Below are 22,551 nucleotides of genomic sequence, written 5' to 3'. Positions count from 1 at the left end.
CACAGCAAAGATATGATGCCAAAACACAGCTTCACAGTGAAGAGATACTTCTCTCACAGGGATGTGGGAAAAAATTAAGTATTTCCTGTAAGAACAGTAACTCTGATATCTGCAACAGGATGAAGATGAGTTTTGAGGTAATCCCACTGTACAGAGGTGGAGGGTGAGTTAGGAAAGAGAGTGCTTAATTTAGAAATTCAGAATTTATTTGCAAAAATCACTTAAAAAAAAAAAAGGAAACAACACAAAATTCTCCTCCTGGATATATTTTACTCTGCCAAAACACTGCAACTGATCATTAAATGCATTTACACATATTACAGATTCATTTTCATATACAACGTCAAGGCATGAGGAGAAGAGATTATAAACTAAGCTGTTTTAAAATAATGAAATTGCCAGGTTTCCCTTGGCATCCCCTCATTAAAATTAAGGTAAAACACTTCAGCAAAGAAACAGACACAAGAATTCTAACTTTTCTGGAAAGGTACATGAGAATGAGCCTCTTCAATCAGACCTAACTCAGCAGCCTAACTGAAACCTGTACCAAAGCAATTATCAATATTCTCTGCGACAGAACTGCAAAGTCATTTCCACAGTTTCACTTTCGAAGATGTTAATTGAACAAATGAAGATGGAGGGTGGGGGAAGGAGCAGTAACAGAAGGGGCTGCAAATTCGCGGTTTTTAACAAAGAACTGCATTTGAAAAGGGCAGCGTATTTCCCCTCTCCCATGGTATTCCCCTTCTCCCACATTTCCCAGAATCTCAGAATACAAATGCTTTCCCACTTCGACCACACTAATCACCACGAGGAAGTTTAACACACAAAAAAGTTTAATAACTCTTGACAAAAGAGTAACAAATGCTAATCATTAATATCCCCTGCTAGGCTAAATTAATACAGAGTTGCCCAGCTTCAGATACAGGTGGGTTTTTTTCTTTTTTCTTTTTTTTTTTTTTTGATTTTGCACAACCATTGCACCTATTTTCAACGTGCTGACTTTACCATCAGCATGAACTACTGAAGAGACTTGAAGAGAAAAATCCTGTTCTCAATCAAACCAGGAAAATTCAACTTTCAATGTGAGCCAGAATGAGAACTTTACCCAGCTGGTTTTATCTCCATATCACAACTGGACTTCAGTCCCCTATAACGTGAATTGAATTCTTGATAACGTGTTCATATTCTATGAAATAGTGCTGTGGTAGTAACTGAAATTAAAAAAAGAAAAAAAAAAACCCACACCAAAACATTGCTGTTTTCCTCAATTTAAAAACAAATTGGAAAGCGTACTGAAGGAAATTCATCCCTGAGTAACGAGACATTTAAAAACTGCATCTTATATTAACAGTCACTGCAATATTCTATGACATCAACACTATGAACAGGCAGCAACAGAACTTGTCACAGTCCAACATATTTGCAGCATTGTTGCATTGATCCCCGTGATCTTGGTTAATGAAACTGAAAGGGAACATGGGGAAATAGGATGAATAGAAATAGTGTCTTTATTATTTTAAGTTGGATGTCGAATTGAGAGCTAAACCGTGCTGGATCCCAGAAAACTCAGAGCAGTGATGGTCAGCAACTGGCTTCTTTGGATGTCCAGAGGATTTTCACGAGGTGTCTTCAGCCAAACAAAAGGAGGAGAACGATTGTAATGGAGTTCAGTGCTATTAATGGCACTGCAGAAGGAAAAAGAAAAGAACATTAATTGTGAAAGCTTTCCTTTCCACATCACAAAACGACCGAGCTTCGTATTATCTTCAGAGAATACCTTGGGAGAAGAAGCAGAATCAACCAAAAAACTAAAAAATACACTTAAATTTTCCTAAGCAAAATTGGGACTAGTGGAAGGAGCCAGGCTCAAAGCCTAAGATACTAAAAATTAGTAGGAAGCAACAGCAGAAATATTCTTCTATGGCCTGTTTTAACTTTAATCCAGAGACTTGAGTTCTGTTTTAACTTTAACCCAGATATTTCTTTCTCCAAATGAAATTAAACCATCTCAAAGTCAGTTGCTGTCCTTGGCTTTACTGTGATTTAGAATAAATGTTTTTCCCTCAGTGGTGGGCCTGAGAGGTAAGATTTGCTACTTCTTCTCATAAAAAAGGAATTTTTGCTGTGCTTTATAATAAAAAGCTATCAGTAACTTACAAATAAAGCATATTTCCCCCCCATCTGCTGAGGTACAAAAGCCTGGTTTACCTCAGGATCCCTGAAATCACATTTCCCTCGCCAGGTACCTGCCATAAAACTGAACTTAGACAAGGTGAAACTAATTGCACACTTTGATTGACCACTGAGATTCCCCCCAGCTCCCAAACTCCAAGGGAAGACAAAACTCAGAATGGTAACAACAAATAAACAAACACAATATAACAACAACAACAACAATAATAATAATAATGATGTCTCCCTACCTCTCATGACAGTTCGTATTGATCGAATAAGGTTCATTAGCTGTGCTTTAATTCCTGGTTCCTCTCCAAATCCTCCAATCCCTTGGTCAGTTCCCCAGCCAACTGTGTCACGTAAAAACAGATAAACACTTTAGGAAAAAAAGCCCAAAACCATGAAACCAATGCTGTAATTTTAATGAACAATCCATCCTGAACATGGTTTACACTAACACTGAAAGGCAAACCACCTATTAGCTTTATTCCATGATCAATTTTCATAGAATAGACTGGAAACTGTTAAACCTGATGTTAAGCAATGATAGATCCATGCTCCTGTAAAGTAAACCCTCAACTTTTTAACACACTACTATTCCCCAAGTGCCCAGAGAAACACCAGAATTCATCTGGGCTTCAAAAAGACACCTGCCAAAATTAACCCAAACCAACCACAGTCTGTTCACAGGCCTGAAAATAAAACAGCAAATCATTGCATATGAGGGTGAAGTGATGAAGCCTCAGTGCTGAGAAAGGAAAAACAGCCAGCACAACTTCAAAAGTCAGGATGATGACTTTGTAACTGCTATAAAAAAAAAAAAAAGAGAGAACTTTTGGGAAAAAATTGGGAACTTTTCCGAGCAGGACCGAAGTCCTGAAGGTTTTCAAAGCCCTCCAAGGGAGTCCTGACCCTCTGCAGGGAGGCACAGCTACAGGTTCAGGGATGTGTCCAGGGATTTCTGAGACCTGCCGGGCACAGCCCTTACCATTCAGGGGACGAGTGGAGCATGGAGCAGCCCTCTGTATTCCAGTTCCAATGCCCAACCTGCGAGTTCCTGTTCTCCAGGGACTTTTGCGGGATTCCTCCCCCTCCTTTTGTCTCCCTCGCTCAGCTGGCACCAGGATGAGGGTGGTTCGTCCTCTCCCTCACCTGCCTCGCCAGGTGCTGTTTCCCACTTGGGTGAGCTTGGAGCTATTCCCAAGTCTCCCGAGGCCGACAAGTGGCTTCACCCATCCCGTTAGCCCCCACATCCCCCTTTTCCCGCAGCTGCTGCTCATCGGGAAAGCAAAAGGAAACCCCAAACCCACACCGAGCAGATCCCTTGTAGCGATTCCAACTGGGGAACGGGAGATAACCCTTTGCACTCCTGCCAAAAATCCTAGCTCAGCCTGACGTGGAGAAAAGACGTGGAGAAAAGTCAGGATTCTCCAGATCAGGGAACTGGATTATCAGTATTTTTTTCCATGGCTTTGCAGATCTGTGATGGATTTTCTCTGTTTTGCAGAGCTTTGGTTCCCGATGAAGGACAAGGATGCCCAACCCTGAGGACCCCGAGGGCCGAGAAGCGCCATCTCATCAAAAAACCAGGCGCGGCGAGAGGAAGGAAAACCTTTGCGCGGCACCAAACATCCCGACGGGCGTGGAACAACGGGAAAGGACAGGGAAAACACACAATTACAGGGGGAAAAAAATAAAAAAAATAAAAAAGAGAGAGAGAGAGAGAGAAAGCTAGACGGGAGCGGCCGGGAACCCATCCCCAGATCCCAGACGAATTCCCAGATCCCTCCCCCGGGCCGCGCGGCCCTCCCGGCTCACCGTGCCGCAGGAAGCGCTCCTCGTGTAGCACGGCTACGGCGTTCACGATGAGCAGCGAGGCCTGCAGCAGCGAGTACAGCGTGAACGCCATGGCCCGGCGGGGCGGGGCCGGGCCGGGACCGGGATTAGGATCGGGATCGGGACCGGGAGCGAAGCCCGAGCGGGACGTGGCGGGGGGCGGGGCTCAGGGAGGGGCGGAGCTTTGCGGGCGGGGATTTCGTGGGCGGGGCCGTCGCTCCGGGCATCTCGCGGCGGAGGGGGCGGGGCCTTGTCTAACCGTGTGGCGTAGGGGCGTGCCTCGGGCAGGCGCGGGGCTTCGCCCCACGAGGGCGGGGGGGGCGGGGCTTCCCCCTCACGGCGGCCGCGTCCGGGCGCTGGGACCGTCCGGGGATCCGTCGGGTCCTCCTAGTCCCTTGGATCCGTGGATTTCTCGGAGCCCCCTGAATCTCTCGGGTCTGTAAATCCCCTTAGAGCTCCCTGGATCCCCCCTTAAGCCCCGTGGATCCCGCGTGTCCGTTTATTCCTCAGATCCGTGGATCCCTTGGAGCCTCGTGGGTCCCTCGGGTCTGTGGGTCTCTCGAACCCGTGTGGATCCCTCGGAGCTCTCTGGGTCCTTCGGAGCCCTGCGGATCCCTCGGATTCATGGATCCCTCGGGTCCGTGGATTCCTCGGATCCATGGATCCCTTGGAGCCTCGTGGGTCCTCGGGTCTGTGGGTCTCTTGGAGCCCTGTGGATCCCTCGGAGCTCCATGGGTCCCTCAGATCCATGGATCCCTTGGAGTCCCGTGGGTCCCTTGGAACCCTCTGAATCCTTCGGGTCTGTAAATCCCTTGGAGCCTTCTGGATCCCTTGGATCCGTGGATCCCTTGGGTCCGTGGATTTCTCAGATCCATGGATCCCTTGGAGCCTCATGGATCCTTCAGGCCTGTGGGTCCCTCGGAACCCTGTGGACCCCTCAGATCTGTGAATTCCTCGGGCCTGTGAATTCCTCAGGCCTTTGGATCCCTCAGACCTGTGGATTCCTCATGTCTGTGGATCACTCGGATCTGTGGATTCCTTGGTGCCCCGTGGGTCCCTCGTGTCCATGAGTCCCTTGTGTCCGTGGATCCCTTGGGTCTGTGGATCCTTTGGAACCCCATGGATCCCTCGGAACCCCCTGAATCCCTTGGGTCTGTAAATCCCGTGGAACCCCCTGGATTCCTCGGAGCCTCGTGGATCCCTCGTGTCCATGGGTCACTCAGGTCTCCGGGTCCTTCGGGTCCATGGATCCCTCAGATCCATGGATCCCTTGGAGCCTCGTTGGGCCCTCGAGTCTGTGGGTCTCGGAGCCCCATGGATCCCTGTGGAGCCCTTGGTGTCCATCGGATCTGTGGACCCCCTCGGAGCCACGTGGATCCTTCGGTCTGTGGGTCCCCTGGAGCCTCGTGGAACACTCGGAGCCCCCTGAATCCCTCGGATCCGTGGATCTCTCGGACCCCCTGGGTCCCTCGAAGCCCCTGGATCCCGGCACAGGCGGGGGACTCGCGGGAAGCTCCGCTCTCCGCGTACCGAGTGCCCTGGGTCTCGGTGGGTGCGGGAGGAAGGCGCATCCTCCTCCTTCTCCTCTTTTTCCTCCTCCTCCTCTTCCTCCTCCTCCAGTAACGCAGTAACGTGGCGTCTCCCGGCGGTGGGAGCCGGCAGGGAGACATCGCCCGGCGCGGGGCAGCCCCCGTGGCCACCCCTCATTAGTAAGCTGGTATCAGTGGAATTAATCAAAAACATATGCAAAAATACGGGGGTTTATATTTTTATTTAATGTTACGGACAGCATTTCCCCTTCCACCCCCCACCCCCCCCCGTGTTTCCTCAATATATATTGATTTTCGTTATATCCCCGACTGAGGGTTCTAGCAGGAACTCAGCCCAGATCCCAAATGTCGTTTGTCCAACATGTAAATGATGCAAAATCCAGAAGAAAACAATTATCTTTTATGTTGGATTGATCAGGGCTTCTGGGCGGTTCTGCAGTCAAATAACAAAAATAATAGCAACTGGAGCTCAGGGATACTGTATTGAGGGATATTGTTATTGAGGCACAAATAGGCATTTTTTTTCCCATTGCATCCCTCAGTCCTATTGGCTGAAGGGGGTGATTTGCATAATCACTCTGATTTTATTTCTCAGTAATCATACAATACACAAACCCCTTAACTCCGGATGGTTGATAGCTTTTATTGCTCAATCAGGGTACAATGATTTGCATAATCACTATGCTTTGATGGTTATTAGACCCATTCACTGCGACAGAAATCATAACTTTGTGCTTAGTGTGGTGGACTGGAGAGACCCCAACCTCCACTGTTTGCTCTGCCACAGATTTCTGATCTGGGCAAATTATTCACCATTTATCAATATTACATCTCCATGTTAAGACCCACTCACCAGCAAACATGAGATGATCTGACACTTCAGCAATTAATTAAGTGTTGGGAGCATATAATCAATAGATGCTCAGACACTGCCTGGACAAAACCACACTTCAGCTGCTTCTTATCTTCATCTTTCTCTTCAAAAATACTCGCTTTGTTATAGTCAGTGGCATAATATTATGCATCTTAATAATCATCACTATTAAATAACATCACAATTTAAAAACTGGAACCGGAGGCAAGAGAAAGCACCTCATCATGAGAGCTGTAGCATATTTTGTTACTAATTTACCCGCAAAATTAACTACTGTGAAATAAGAGAGATAGAACAGAGAACAAAAATCAAACATATCCATCAGATTAACTTCACATGTGTCAGCAGCTAGTGGGGATACCTGAGTGTACTGGCACTTGCAAGCTGAAAACTTCCAACCTAACTTCTTTATTTCTCATCTAGGTTTTTAAATTTGGTATAACTGCAAAACTCCTAATAATTGTCCATTTAATGTTTTTAATGGAGCCATTTCTAGGTGCCCACGGCCTCCCAAAATTTGACCAAAATTTCAGTTTTTTATCATTCAAGTCATCTTTTTCCATCCATAAGTAATAAAAAAAAAAAAAGGCTGAATTTTACCAAACTCCATACATGCAGAGAAAGTCAATACTGGGCTGAAAGATTTCATCCCAAAGGCCATTACCATTTTTTAAGAAGTTGTGAGTGGTGGCATATAATGGTCTTACAAATAAAGCTGACTCTTGTTCTCAGATACAACTTAGGGCATTATGACAGTAATTCTATAATTAAATACAGATAAATAGGGGGGGGTCACTAACAGGCTTGTCTAATAACCACCATCATCAAGTAGCATTTCCTGGGCTACCTCCTTGCAGTATCCAACCTATAAATAAATGCTAACCTCAGTGAAGAGCTAATGCTTAGAATTATGTCACCAAAAAAAAAAAATGAGGTTTTTACAATAACTGTACAAGTTATGGCTTAGTATTTTTACCCATAATTAAGATGTATTTCCAAAGAGCAGCTGCTATCAAGCTTACATAAACTTGACATGATTTTCCCCTTTGTAAAATCCATCATGGCAACTTAACAACCACAGAGTCTTATCTCTGAATCATGTTACGTGGTTGAAGGGAAAACCAGACAAAGTTGCTTGCATTAAAAGGAAAGGGTTTTCCCCCCCCCCCTTCATTAAGGTGTTACGTTTCAGTGCAGTAAATTCCTGTGGTGTCATCTGCAGGGTGCAGTCAATCACCATAAAGGAGATTTTTAAACCACCTTGCAGATGCCAAAGGATTGAACTTCGGCCTGGTGAAGTATTGTGGAGACCTTGGTATTTTTTATTCTCAGTTTATCATTCACTGTCGTCAGACAGAGCACATCTCACTGGGTCTCACTGTCCCCTGCAGAGAATTGGGCTTGTTCCTTGTGAGTTTTCAGGATTACACTGGTTTATTCCTGGTGAGCAAATACCAGGCCAGAGGAAGACTTCAACCCTTGCTGCCACCGTCTTCTGAGTTTATTTTCTGAACTAGTTTTAGTGATTTCCTTCTTTAGATATTTTACATACCCAGACATATTCAGTAAGAGTGTTTTTGAGACACAGGAAAGGCTGAAAATCGGCCTAAACCATCCCAAGCTGAAAGTGAAGAAATGTGTTTTGTTGGCAGCAACTTTCTTACCAACCTCCACCGTGAGTAACTCCATTAACCAAGAAAACCTGTGCATGTGAAAAAATTTAGGTTCTGTGGCTCAGTCAGGTGCTATAAATAAATCTCATTGCTACATTTCAGAGTGGAACTAAAGCCTTTGTCAACCCTTGCTCATCACACCTATAGCACTGTCAAACTGCTGCAAAGGTTAATGATGCACCCGACTCACAAATTGAGTAGCTGATTTAATGTCCATATGATTTTTTCACCACCAAAGCTGGGAATGCAACAAGATTTTGTACAGTTGAGAGAACCTATATGTGGTTCTTACCCTTCAGCAGCTAGGTACAGGAAAGGTCCTTGTCTTGTCCGTGAGTCATGGATCAACTCTGCCCTTGCTTGCCTGGGAAGTGAGGAGCTGCCCCCTTCAAAAACACAGCCTGCCATCTTTGCTAAGGTTTGTACCTTGAGAGAACATTAATACAGCATCATACACAAAAGGTCTGCCTGGGGATTGATGAACGAAATGAAAACAAATACAAAATTTTGAATTTGCACCCAAATTTATCGATGCTGTTTCTTAAGTTTATAGTACTTGACTCTGTAACTGTAACAGCCTTTAAAAGTCAGTTGTTGCCTAGTGCTGACACACAAACGCACACACACGCTGTTGTTCATCTTGGTATCATCACTATTCCAGTATTGTCCTAGAATCATGGAATGATTTGAGTTGGAAGGACTTTAAAGGTCAACTCTGTGACACTACCTTGTTCTATGATTATTGGCACCACTTGTGTTGTGTTTTTGCTGGAATACACCAGTCCAGAACCAAATCCTGTTATGCTCAGTACCAGATATTTTACAGAGGTGACAGGTGTAGGACTTTTCCAGTCCATGTCTCAGCTGGAAGACAGGGGATATCAAAAGCAGACCAACGTGGGCAGCAGGGCAGCAAGGAAACAAACAGACTTTGTCAGAGAGTTAAAAGTCTGTGCTTAGCCCAGCCTCCTTGCTGACAGATGGGCAGGATTTGTAGGTGCTGAGGCAGCAGCAGATCTTAGGGAGGGATTTAGAAGCTGGGGAATCAGCTTCATGAATTTTGAAAGGGGTTGGATTTTGTCCTTTTGAAGAAGGAGCAGGGATATTACAGACAGCAAGGGGAAGGGATGTCTGAGGTTGGTGTTACGGCAGCAGACAGGCAGGAGCAGCTCCCTCAACACAGGTGTGGAAAGAGGGAAACTCAAGTGGCTCAAATTCCCACAGGCACAGAGTTGGTGTTTGCCACCACAGACTTCTGCAGACATGTTTCTGTTGGATGATGGGAAATATGTGTCAGTAGCAGTGTTTTGAATGGAGCCATGGCTAAAGGATCATGTTATCTCGTCAGAGGAACCTGCTGTGGCTGAGCATCCACCAGGGATGGCTGATGTGCCTGCAGCTTCGGAATCAGGTCTGGCTTCCACCTCTGCTAATAGAAAAATTACTGAAATTGCCCTTTTAGGACAAACCCGGAGGAGTTTCAGTGGTGATCAAAGTCCACCTGCCTCTGTGGCACAGATTTTCATTCAGGTCTGTGAAATGCCCATGCGGCTCTGTGCAGGGCACCCTCATCTTCCTGTGCCTGCTCCAACTCTCTCTTTTGACAAGTACCATATGCAGGAGCTGACACGAGTGTGTTGGTGTCCCAGTGTGTCCTGCTGGGGCCAAACTCTCCACCAGCAGCTTTCCCAATGAGCCACCGGCCCCATCTAAGCCTGGAAGAGGAGGAAATTCATAGGCTGTAACCCATGGGCTCCTAGCAGCAGTTAGCAAAGGGCATGAAGTTGGAATAGGCTGGCCAGATGCAGGGAGCACACTGATCCCTCTTGGTGCCAGATCCCAGACTAACCTGATCCCTATTATCTGCCACCTGAATGGGGAGAACAGTCGGGCTTGTTCCCAGCAAGCTGGTGCCATGCCAGAGGCAGAGATCATCAGTGATGGGGAAGTTGCAGCACTAACTAAAGATTAAGAGATGGTATCCTTCATCAGGCTGTAAAAGTGGGTGGGTAAAAGAACAAATCACAGACCTGGTGACTTCAGAGAATCACAGAATATGCTGAGCTGGAAGGGACCCACAGGGATCATCGAGTCCAACCCTCAGCCCTGCACAGGACCATCCCCAAGGGTCACACCCTGTGCTTCAGAGGATCATCCAAACGCTCCTTTAGCTCTGTCAGCCTTGGTGCTGTGCCCACTGCCCTGGGGAGCCTCTTCAGTGCCCAACCACCCCCTGGGGGAAGAACCTTCTCCTGAGATCCAACCTGACCCTGCTCTGACACAACCTCAGGCCATTCCCTCGACTTTAGAGACTGTGGCCTGTCCAGTAATGTTAGCAGAACCACAGAGTCCTGTGGTTAGTCAGAAACCATGTGCAAAAGGTTAGGCACCTGCGCAGTGTCTGGGATTCACAGTGAGTCAGAGGGATTGGGAAATCTTTGTAAAAATAACCAGGAATCCCCCCCTGTATTTTATTCCCATGACTCATCCCACAGGAAGAGACAATATGGGCAGTTGTAAATCTCTACAGTAAATTTTTAACACAACACATCACAGAGATAAGGTACATGTATCCACGCTTTTTCTCCACTTCCATTAAAAAAAAAAAGTCATTTTCCTGCATTTTCTAATACTTTTGTGGTACGAGTTCACAGTGCAGCGCTATGGTGGAGAAAACGAAGTGCACCATGTCAGTCCATCCACCCACTAGCACATATCCCTGAGCCCTTTATCCCCTTTTCTCTCTGGAAGAAAGCTGCAGATTGAAGAAATTGTGGACCATCATTGCTCTGGCATTGCAATGGGGGGGTGTTTTAGCAGGACAAGCAAAGAAGAACAGCAGCTCAAAAATGGAAATCGTCTCTTCAGAGATGGTGGACTCTGGCTGGGGGTGCATTTTGCTTGTCAGGGAGGTAATTTACACACGCTGGGCCAGCCAAATCCACCGTCGAGATCTTTTCAGAGCTGTTCTTTGTCACGGTAACGTTTTCCACCACCGCAGGTGTCCTGAGGTTTTTTGAGGAGTAATTCGATGTGCAGTGCCTGGCACAACAGAAATGGAGAGAAAACAAACTGTCGGGTGTCCTATCAGCATGAGGAGCTGCTGGTATTTTGAACCCAATCCAATTAATAACAGGATGTAACTAATGACAGCACAGAACTGATAGCTGGGATAGAGCGGATTTATTTAATTACTGAGGTGGCCTTTTTCCTCTCCCCTCAATCTTCTACCCTTCAAAAAAACACATCTTATGACCTCATTGCCCTCCTTAATTTGGCTAGATGCATTCAAACTAAAACTGAACAAAATTTTGCTTTGAAGAGACTTCTCAAAACATACAATTTACTTTCTCATTAAAGAAACAAAAATCACAAGGAATGTCCCTCTTTTTGTGGCTTCAGGTTCAGTGAAAAAAAATTAAAATGTTGGCAGTAGAGAGAATTAGGGGCTTGGGTCTCTTAATTTGCCTTAATTGAATTTTTATACAGACACACACACACGCACACATACATATATATACACAATATATGCAAAATCTGGGAATGAGGAGAAAAATTTGGACTAGATATAAATTGATGTTATGCAAGCACCCACCCTAGTGATTCTCCAGCCACTGTTATTGCTGATGAAGGACCCTGGGAAGACCCCAGGAAGCACTAGGGCTTGGCAGACTCGTCCCATGGGCTCCCTGATCACTCCTGGCTTATGCAGGAATTCATCCCTGCACACATTCCCTTGGTGACTCTGGGTCCTCTCCTACTTCCCTGACACTCACCTCCGGAGAACACTTATTGCTACACTGATGGCAACCAGCAGCAAGAGGCTCCCACTGAGAGACACCATGACAATTGCGTAAGTGGAGGGTGGTGAACCTTGGAAAGAACATGGAAATCAGAGGTTAGTTTTGCCAACAAAGAGCTTTAAGAAATGCAGCGTTTTGTGCAATGACCCCAGGTTGTTACAGGCTGCAAATGCTGACGGTCCTTCTGCTGCAAGCCGTGGGGTGGTCAGCTCTGTGTTAGGAGGGTGTTCCTGGGAACTACTTTTTGTTCAAAAATCTTACAGTTCAGTTACTAACTTGTGGGTCTTTACCTACCAAAGAACAAAGCAAAGCTGCTTTTCAGGGCTGGGACTGAAATGCAGCCCTATGGATCTCAGGGTGGAAGAGTCTGCCCTGCACTGTTAGACCACAATGTCATTCCACATATTATCCACCTGTTCACAGTAAAGCCACAGTAGGACCCTGGCTCTTACTGCCTCTCCAGCCAGCACTTTCCATCCACTTTCACCCTTTTCAATCTGCTCTCATCCAATTTTGCTCTTGGATTTAACTCCAAACATAAAGGAGTGACATTTTTCTCATATCTCCCATCTAGCTCTGCCTCCAAGTCCTCCTCTTGTCTGCTGCAACCCCTCCTTTTATTTGCACCACTCTTCCCACCCTAAAAACCCAACAGAAATGGCTCTACCATTCTGATTCATCTATTCCTTTTGAGCCTGTTCAACACTCTGTATCTGCCTTACATACTTGATAACACTTCTCAGCAGTGTCACCACACAAATAAAACACTGTCAAACTTATTTAAGATTCTAATGGAAACAGACAGGAGAGTAAAGCACCTTCTTCCTCAAAAACCATCATGTTGTGGAAACCTTCGCCATCAGCACAGGCCACCCTGAAAAATTAAGCAGACAGACATTCAGAAGGCTGTTTAATGTTCAAACCCAGCACATTCATTTTAGATTCCTTTAGGACATCTGACCATTTCACTATCTTTAACAGGTATTATCTTTACAACTGACTTACTTTGCTATCACTGTTCTGCAGACTGGAGATTAAAGCAGCATGGGTTAAGGGACAGATCCAAAAGGCAGAAGTTAATCTGACCCAGAAAACCTGGATTTTTCTTTTAAGGCAACGGGCTTGACTTGATGTTTGTCTACGGCATCTAATCTTTATAGAATCACAGAATCCTAAAATGGTTTGGGTTGGAATCTTAAAGCCTGTGTAGTTCCAATCCCCCTGCCATGGGCAGGGACACCTCCACTAGACCAGCCTGCACCAAGCCCTGTCCAACCTGGCATTGAACATTTCCAGGGGTGGAATCTTGGCATGGACAAGAATGCTGGCATCACACTCCAGCATATCTAGTAGACACTTTATCTACTCCCAGCCAGTTTGCCTCAGGACACAGAGCAGAGGTTACACCTTGTCTTTTACTGCCTCCAGAAGGGGACAGCTTAACTGCTGTAAAAAACCTCAGTCATCACTTAATAACTATGAGTGGTCAACAAATAGATGGAAAAGGTAACAGGGATCCAAAATACAATGTCTTGCTTTGTGGCAAAGAACATTACCTTACCACAGCAATACCAAAACCCTCATCCAAGCACCAAGTTTCTCAAAATGATGAGTAAAACTTTCTTTGGGCACAGGTGTATCATTAACCAAATTTCAAGTGAAACTGAGGCTAACTATGAGTCTTACATGTGTGAGAGAGTCTTCTTCATGGATGGGAGTCTCAAGGACCTCTCTTGACTCTTGATTTTATGATTAATATTCCACTTGGTGAAACTTAAAGCTGTAACATCCCTTATTATTGGAAAGTATAATGTTTAAAAAGCAAGTGTTCAGGTCAGATTCAGGTGTCACCCTGTATGAATACTGGCACACAATCACAGACACACACATAAGCACACACATATTTCCAAACATTACTATATTCTATTCTAGCTCCTTTTTCTGAAATAGAAAGAAAATGTGGAATCACAGGATGTATCCAGTCAATAAATATAAGAATAAATTGTCTGGCAATATGTTCTGAGGTCTAAAAGTTCCACATAGAATGGGACCTCCAAAGGTCATCTAGTTCCAACCCCCCTGCAGGGACATCTTCCACTAGACCAGTCTGGAGCTTGCTCCAGCCCCATCCAACCTGACCTTGAATGTCTCCAGGGATGGGGCATCCACAAGTTTCCTGGGCAATCTGTGCCAGTGCCTCACTACCCTTATCCTAAGCTATTTCTTCCTTCTATCTAGTCTGATTTTCCCCTATCTTAGTTTAAAACCATCACCACTTATCCTATCACTACAACCTATCAACATGAACCAGAGTGACCTGCAGGTCCTACTTTTTCTAAAGCTTGGATGGTAAAACCAGGCAGTGTAATTTTATGAAATGTCCCCAGGCTGTTACAGGCTGCAAATACCAATGGTCCAGGCTTTGCATCTTGCCCATTAATGCATGTGAATAAACTGAAATGTTGGCCCAGTGTCTGCGTCAGGATCTCGTGAAATTTCCCCTGGTGCAGGGAGAAATGGGCAGAGGGACATTGAGAATGGAAAACCAACTTGATTGCTAGAGAGTCCTCCAGCCTCCCAAGATACCACCTCTTTTTGTCACATCAGTAAGGTGTCCTAAGGAGAACCTTGAGCTTGAAAAAAGTCAAGGAAATACACTGCATTAATTAAAATATAGAGTAGAATAAGATCACAAATATCTGGATTACCTTGTGACTGCTGGAGATCCCTGTGTCAGCATCCTGCTGCTCAGACCTTGCCTGAAAGTAAAGCTGCTCTGAAGGGCTTCAGGCTAATTGCTCACTTCATTTGCCTCTGTTGATTGCTTCCTTCTCTCCGAGGTTTTTATTAGGGCAGGATAATCTCTTCCGTGTGTGGACAATCAATAAAGTGTGGAGGTGGATCAAACAGAGGGTTTACTCACCATCCCTTTGTTAAGCAATTCCTTTCACAATCTTTCTGGTGGAGCAGGAGGCACTGTTGGACTCCACCCAGGAGCCTGCCAGGGCTTCCGCTGGGCACGGGACCCTCCAATGTGCATAAACTCCTGCAGGAAAACTGCCTCTGTAGCTTGTGCTCAGGAGCCACTGCAGGAACATGCCATGTCCCAGGAGGGGTGCCTTTGGGCCCTTCCTCCTTCAGAAAGCTGGGTGGAGAAGGCAGGGTTTGGGTGCTCTCCAGGCAAGGAAACCCCATCATCTTTGACTATGGGACCATGGCAAGTCTGAGCCCCATCCTTGCTCTCTGGGTGTTACACAACCTGACCTGGCTCTTTGCACTGAAAGGAACAAGGTGGGAATTTAAGGGGATGTTGTTGAGCTGTCCAGTGGAGAGAGCCAGTTCAGGATTTCAAGCATGAGTCATTGTGGTGTTTCTTGCAGCCTGGCTTCACTGCACCACGGGCAGGAGGGTAGCATCAATCTACCTCTGCAGCACCCACCTTTTCCCATGCCTCAGTATGGGGGAGTCACATCTCCACAGCTCAGGACTTCGTTTTGCTCTGCAAAACCCCCATTCCCTACGCCAGACTGAAGCTGAGCTGGCAACTGCACCAACTTCTCTCGTGAAAAGCTGTGGTTACCTGTGCTTTGTGGTCAAAGAGGGAGTGGTGCCCTAGGGTGGAGGCTCCTTTTTTGTTAATACAGGTACTAAGAAAACATTAATAAACCCCACATCGGCAGGTGTTCCAAAACAATAGAGACTGACAGGTTTTTCTGCTGTGCTTGGATAAATAACTGCACAACAACTTCAGGGCCTCTTACGTCACAGGACCAAACAGGACCAAAGCACCTCTCCAAGTCCCCTGGAGATTGTTTGGAAGGTGTCCACAGTCCAAGGCACTGAGCACAATGACAGCTGTGAATTTTTGACTGTGGCTTAAGGAAACAGCAAATTAACTACATTAAACAGATTTTACAGAGAGAGGAACAGCAGAGAGCAGGCCTGCAGATACATTTTTTGTTAAGCCACACATCAGCTCTCCATTCTGTGTCACCCACAGAGGAGAACACTTGGTGTGTGGGTACCTTCTCTTCCATCCTCTAGGGCATCATGGCCTTTTGTTTGGCTTTAAGACAGAACAAGCGTGCTGTTAGTTTCTGTGTTGTCGATGCCACAAAAGAGTTCCTGAGAAGGGAGGACTTTATATTCTGGCAAGTGCTGGTTCTTTCCTTCTTTATCAAACTAAGAGAAAGTTCAAATCAAAACTGAGATTGCTTTGTGGAAACCATTTGTGATTTTTGAGTCTGATCCAAAGGTTACCAGAGCTAATGGGAATCTCTTTACTGATTTCTCTGGTATTCAGATCATGTCCCAAGGGAAAAAGTTGCTAAATACAGAGCAGGCCTCACTCCTGCAAGCTACTGAACATCTCTGTGGTAGATCTCCATCCCTTGTATGTGCCCAGTGTGAAGATGTGATGGAAGAAACTGGGACATGTTCTTCTCCACAAATTTCTAGTATAAATGGAAATTCACTTTCACTGAAGTTTCAAAGACATTAAGGAGTAAGCAATGGATGCTCTGAATATTCCTGAAGGGGAATATTCTTATTTTTTTTTTAATTTAATACGTATTAATTTATTTTTTTTTTAAATCCCAATATCCACCTCGCTTCAAACTCAGTTTTGTGGAGAAGCTTGAGATCAGAGAGCAGGGAGCTGTGGTGGAGGAGGCATCTCTTTCCTGCAGAAACATCTTATCTCATGTGGATTGGGTGCAGTCCACTACTGCAAACTGCCAGCAGAGATAAAAACAGTCCCACTGAGACCAGGGGAACCAGCCAAGTGTGTCTGAGGCCACAGAGGTGCACACCACAGGGCACAAGCTGTATGCAAGGCCAGAGCTTTAGCACCACGGAAGGTTATTACCTGCTCTGGGATTTATTAGTGAATTCTTGGCTAGGAGTTTGGAAATAAAACATTTCATAGATGAGGGTACGTATCTTAATGCAACGAAATAAAAAGCCCTTTCAAAATTGTACTGAATAGTCCAAGACAGTTAAATAAAATCATGGAATCACAGAACGATTTGGGTTGGAGGGGGACCTTAAATATCATCTAGTTTCAGTCCCCTGCCATGCTCATCCAGGCATAAACTCCATAGATAAACCCTTTAGAGGAAGAAAAAAGCTACAAGACGTGACAGGAAAACAGTAAGATGTCCTACAGGAGCTCTCCCAACAGTTTTGCTGAGCAGAGTGATTCATCCCTAAAAGCCAGTGGGGTAAAACTGGTTATCCAAGAGGGTCAGCAAATGCTACACTTTGTTTTTGTTAATTCCATGTTGATATAGCCTAAAAAATACAGGTTTACTGAGGAGGATCTATCTTTTGTACACTGCAGAATTTATACAAAACTTTTGGCACAGTTGCCTTGAGGTTTCACATGAAAATTGTGGAAAAGGAAAAATAACTTAAAGAAATCTGGGCTTTAATTTGTCACAGAAGACATAAGGCTTCAGGAATTGAACTGATCAGTAATGAAAAGAAAAATCACGCATTTTTTCTTTACTATTAATTATTAGGGCCTTAACCTGCTTGCTGTACACAGTTCACACAAAACTTCTGTATCTTTACCTTTAATTGGCCTATTTTGGCAGAGTCAACTATTTTTTTTTAATCATTAAGGCATTTATTCATCAGTGTGATCGATCTCAAGAGCAGTGAACGCTCAGTCTGCTTCCAATGGCTTGTTCCTGACTCACAAGGTCAGGCTGGATGGGTCTTGGAGCAACCTGGTCTAGTGGAAGGTGTCCCTGCCCATGGCAGGGGATGGAATGAGATGGGCTTTAAGGTCCCTTCCAACCCAAATTGTTCTAGGATTCTGTGGATTGCATCTGCCATTTCAGAACAAGGTCAACGAAAGGTAGACAAGGTCATTAAGAGAGATGGCTTGAAGGCACCTAAAATTATGGTCCTGAGAGAAGGTGTGTTCCCATGCCCTGGAACAAAGGAAAGCACACACCTTCATACTGTTGCTTGCTGCACTTCTTCACCAACATAAATAACTATGCTAAAGAGTCTCAGAAGCAAAGAATGTGTGTCCTACATCCTGGACAAGCACCGCCACACCTCAGGGACGGAGCCCAGTTTGGAAATGTTGTGAGCAGTTCATGGAAACAACTCTGTGGGGTAAAAAGTGATCCCATCAATCCAAAATTCAGATCGCAGCTCAGCGCGTGGCCTGTGCTGGGGTTTTTGCCATCCTCAGGGGATTTTGATCAACAAAAGGCTAAAGCTAAGGTCTGTTAGACAGCTATTACCATTTGCCTCTCATGTGATAATACCCGTGGAAGTGATATTTGGTCACCTACGCAGGTTTCCTCGAGGTGTTGACAAGCTGCACGTCATGTGTCAGAAAAGCTGAATGTTTATTTTCCACACTAACATGTCACTCATCTTATGTTAAGGGCAGCAACAGTGTGTTCTGTTCCATGTGAGTAAATTAAATGTGGCTGAGGCCATTCCCACGTGGCACTGAAGAGCTTCATCCACCCAACGAGACATTCATCATCTTTTAGCTCAGGGTGGCCACATCCAAACCACTTTGGGAGAAGCTGCAGGGCTGGACTGACTCCCCATCCATGCTGGTAAGTGCTCCCCAGGACTCCAGTGGGCTCAAACACAACCCTGCCAGGGCCACAGCAGTGATTTAGCCAAGTTAAATACTGCAGAACACCCCCTTATAGGGAGTGTGTACTGCATATAGAACCATACCAACTACTGGGTAAATCTTCCAGTATCCTTTTTTTTTACCTTTTCTTTATGATGCCAGCTGGTGGAAACATTGAGGGTTGAGTCCCTGAAACACTAGTGTTTAATGGGATCCTTGTCACCTTTATGTGTACAAACTTTGGCACAAGAGGAAAGCAAACAAAAAGCTTGGTGATAAGAAAGCTTCCCTGGATATTTATCGAGGTAGATTTGTTTAGGTGGTAACTGCTCTTTGTTTGTTTTCTAGGATCACATTATTAATGTGGGGAATGATTATTTTTTTAACTCAAAACATCTCATTCATGCTTGATTCTAAGATACATGTTCCACTGCAGCATTTGCAGTTGTGCCCTGTGAATCCGTTACAACCCAGGCAAGTGGTGTTTCCACTTCCAAGTGGAAATTGGACATTTCAAGCTTGAATGTTCAATTTGAAGCGTATTTGTTGCTTATTCAATCTGTCACGTGTGTGAACTGTGCATTTGACACAGTTTCACAACTCCAACACGTACAGGGGCTGCTTACTTGCTGTGGGAAGTCCCTGGGGAACACGACGGTCTGAACACTGCTGAGCTGGGAGCAGAAAACAAATAGATCTGCTGGGGATGCTTTGTGTCTGCTCCTGGGCCTGAACAGGCTGGTTCTCCAATGGTGAGGGACAACAGGTTATTCTACTGGCCTGACTGCATCCAGGAGCTCTGGCACTCGGAAGCCATTAGGGCGGTAATTTCTTATTGAGCGGCGGGATTGCTTTATGTCTGGGCAAAATTTTTGATCTACAGTGGTTAAGAGATTTTACCACCACACTGCAGCCAGGTTCATTCATCACGGAAAACAGCACTGTGTCACTCTGTGCAATAATCTATACAGGATCCTGTATCCTGGATATTCTGTGCAGCTAGTTCTCCATCTCATAAAGGACGCAGGTGACTGGGAAAATGTTCATGAAGGCTACAGAGCCGTGGGACTGCTTGTGTTGGAGAGATGACTACAACTCAACCTGGAAAAAAGACAACCTGAAAGTTTCATAGATGCCTATGAAATCGTGACTAACATGCAAAAGGTGGACAGGGATTGCCAGCAGTCAACAGGCAACTGGTCTCACCCAGTACAAGTAGCCCAGGGCACAAAATGAGGCTAAATTTGCCTGCTCAAAACATCAGAAGCTTGTTTTCTTTTCCCCCACAACCTGTATTTAAGCTGTGGAGTTTATTGCCACAGGATGCTCTAAGCTGCTAAAAGTGTGCCTAGGTTTTAAAAAGTCACTGGTTGTGTTCATGGAAGAAAAAAATCCATTGAGGGTTATTAAAAACAAGACATCGTGTCTAGGTCAGAAAACCCATAACCAGTAAATCATGAGTAGCTAAAACAATATTCTGGGAACATATCTCTCACTGCTCGTGTGCTTTCACAAAGTGTCTGCTTTCATCTGTAACTGGGAACAAGGCACTGGCACAGATGGAACCTGGTCCAGCTTTTCTGGTGCTTTTGTTGCTTTTTTTTCACCTTACAAAGGCCATAATGCTGCCAGTTCAGTGAGTCCTGTCAGCCCACCTACTACCAGAGCCTATGCAGGGAAAGGGCACAAAACCAGGCTTTACCCTTCCCACCCTGGCTTCCAGATCTTCTGGCTGCACCGAGGAGCTGTAAAGCCTGATGGTTTAATCTCCCAGGCCTTTGCTGGGAACGAGGGGAATATTGAAAGAGCGACTCTGCAACACATCCAGGTGCTGGGGATGGACAGAACCACTCTGGGGGGCTGGTGGTGCTGTACTGGTGTGGGAGATCTTCTGGATCAGGGATGACGGTGTCTGGGACTGAGACCTTTAGCATGGAGATGAATTCACTCAGGAAAGCCCTGGCAACCAGGGTGTTGCACACTACCAAGAAAAGACCTGGAGGACTATGTCTGCAGTCTCAAAAGTCAACTTTGGCATGTCTCCCTTTATTTCTGTGGATCCACAAGGCACTTCCTGAAATGCTATTAAATCTACTTCCAAACAACCAGAGGCAGAGAATTTCCACCATGAAACACTTCAACATATTATTTGTGAATTAAAATACTTATACAAGGATATTCTTGGGGATAAATTTCCCAGTTGTTTGCTTTAGTGGAGTAAGCATAGCATTAAATTACAGGGAAGCGCAACTATTATCTCATAGTTTTCTTTTTTTTATTATAGACTTTTTATCCACATGAATGATAAAGAAACTACAACAGAGTTAAATACTTTTTTTGATAACAGTGATTATATTCTTAATTACACTCAATATTAAATTGTAAAATATTTCCAGAGGAGTACAATCGTAATTCGTACAGCAGGCAAAATACCAGGGGAGGGAAGGGACGAGGGAGAGGGGTGTGAGAATCTCCAGTTTGCTTTTAAAAAGCACTGTGTATGGCTAACGCTGCTCTATCCATCCATCCATCCATCCATCCGTCCACCCAAATCTGGTTCTGGCCCATCTGGTGAGACGTTCACTTCTTTCCATAAAACAACCACTATCCCAAAGCAAGAGATGAACTGGCAGATGTTGTCAAGTGTCTGTGGCACTGAAAGGACCAGCAGTTCCTTTCACAGCTTATCTGCACGATTCGTCAAAAGCATTTTCTCTATCAACTTCAACAGTCCTTCTAAAAACACAAAGACTTAAACTTTGGTACCACCCAAAAAAAACCCAAAAAAAAGATCAAGGACAGGCATTTTTTTTTTGTGGTTTTGTGTTTACTAATAAATGGCTGCTACATTCTATTTGACATGGTTGTCCATGATACTATGAGGTCACTTGTCCTTAGGTTCAGAGGAACCTGATTTTTTTTGTTATTTAGATCCCCAAACACTTCCATTTCACAGTCTATATACAAGTCAGGTTTCTGACTGGGTTATAACTTATAAGGTAACAGCTGCAAAAACTCTTGTGCCTCTGGGAATTAAAAAAAGAAAAAAAAAGAGAGAGAGAAAGAGAAAGAGAGAGAAAGTGTTACCAACATTAAGTCCAAGTTTGAGATACTCACAGAATTATGACACTCATTTGCAACCCTTGAAAAAGGGACACACATAGGTCACCTGCTCTAGGAGCATCCTTTGCTAGCGAGTATCTGCAGGGTCTTGTGGAAATATCCACATTAATGATAAAGTGCAAGTTTTAACTGACTGCAGTGTGAATAAACACAAGAAGACCTGCTGTGGAAAGGAGCACAAGGCCCAGCAAGGGCAGCTGAGGAACACAGAGCATGAACTGAGGGTCCTCACCCCCTGGGTGTACTGTGTGGGTAGGGATGTGCTTACGCGTCTCTTCTTGAGGAGAGTCTTTTCTTCTGCTTGGCATATCTGAGGGCCTGAAACTGCTCCTGAACAATACAGTTGTGATTCTCTGCTTGACTGATTTAGCTTAGCAGTTAAGTAACAACTAATCTTTCAAAAGCACCAGGGCCTGCTTGGAGAAATCCCTGTTGTCTGCAGGGATGGTGTGCCTCTGGAAACAAAAACAGCGTGAGGAGCTCATCCATCCTTCACACTCCCGGCAGACAGGCAGGAAATGCTCGTTGCTGTGGTGCCAGCACCTTCCTTGCAGGGATTGTCAGCTGATGGAAACCTGATGCTGGGAAGAAACGCTGCCTTCTCCTCTGGTGCTGCCATCCTCAGGCAGGCTTTTATTATTGTACAGCGAGTGCTGTGGACAAGGCTCTGAGAGCAGGGCCTGCTGCTTCTCATCTGGGGAGGTGTGCTTTTTTATTCAGGGTATTAATATCACTGAATTTGTTTTAAATCAGCACTCAGATTAATCTACACTCAACCAGAAAGTGCTGGCAGTCAATAAGAAAGTCTGCACAAGAGGCCAAAACAGACCAACTAGATGCTTAGATTAATCTCCTTATCTCAGCAGGCAGAGCTCAAGGCCACAGATATTGGTTATCTGGTTAC

The 22,551-nt window shown here is 45.1% G+C and overlaps 2 protein-coding genes across 2 annotated transcripts in view; both read right to left on the bottom strand.

Annotated features, from left to right (window-relative positions):
• Positions 1-250: 250 nt before the first annotated feature.
• On the bottom strand, positions 251-4,184 carry IER3IP1 (immediate early response 3 interacting protein 1). Its single transcript, XM_018078806.1, has 3 exons — positions 3,997-4,184; positions 2,427-2,528; positions 251-1,688 (listed from the first exon to the last, which is right to left on the bottom strand). The coding sequence occupies exons 1-3, from the start codon at positions 4,085-4,087 to the stop codon at positions 1,633-1,635; spliced, it is 249 nt and encodes an 82-aa protein (XP_017934295.1). The 5' UTR covers positions 4,088-4,184; the 3' UTR covers positions 251-1,632.
• A 17,190-nt stretch (positions 4,185-21,374) lies between these two features.
• SKOR2 (SKI family transcriptional corepressor 2) overlaps positions 21,375-22,551 on the bottom strand; it is a 29,772-nt gene continuing 28,595 nt past the window's right edge. The window contains exon 8 of the mRNA XM_029962145.1: positions 21,375-21,550. The gene's annotated coding sequence lies outside the window, so the exon portion shown is untranslated. The remainder of the gene's footprint in view (positions 21,551-22,551) is intronic.

The sequence above is a fragment of the Manacus vitellinus genome, unplaced genomic scaffold, assembly GCF_001715985.3.
Source record: "Manacus vitellinus isolate BGI_N305 unplaced genomic scaffold, ASM171598v3 scaffold_42_pilon, whole genome shotgun sequence".
Classification (NCBI taxonomy): domain Eukaryota; kingdom Metazoa; phylum Chordata; class Aves; order Passeriformes; family Pipridae; genus Manacus; species Manacus vitellinus.
This window is presented reverse-complemented; position numbering and strand designations above follow the sequence as displayed.

What these genes read in the sequence shown, in the direction of transcription:
- IER3IP1 (XM_018078806.1), bottom strand. Translation starts at nt 4,087, where the DNA reads ATGGCGTTCACGCTGTACTCGCTGCTGCAGGCCTCGCTGCTCATCGTG. An exon ending in GGAGCGCTTCCTGCGGCACG is followed by an intron (nt 2,529 to 3,996) that starts GTGAGCCGGGAG and finishes TACGTGACACAG; the next exon opens with TTGGCTGGGGAACTGACCAA. An exon ending in AATACGAACTGTCATGAGAG is followed by an intron (nt 1,689 to 2,426) that starts GTAGGGAGACAT and finishes TTCCTTCTGCAG; the next exon opens with TGCCATTAATAGCACTGAAC.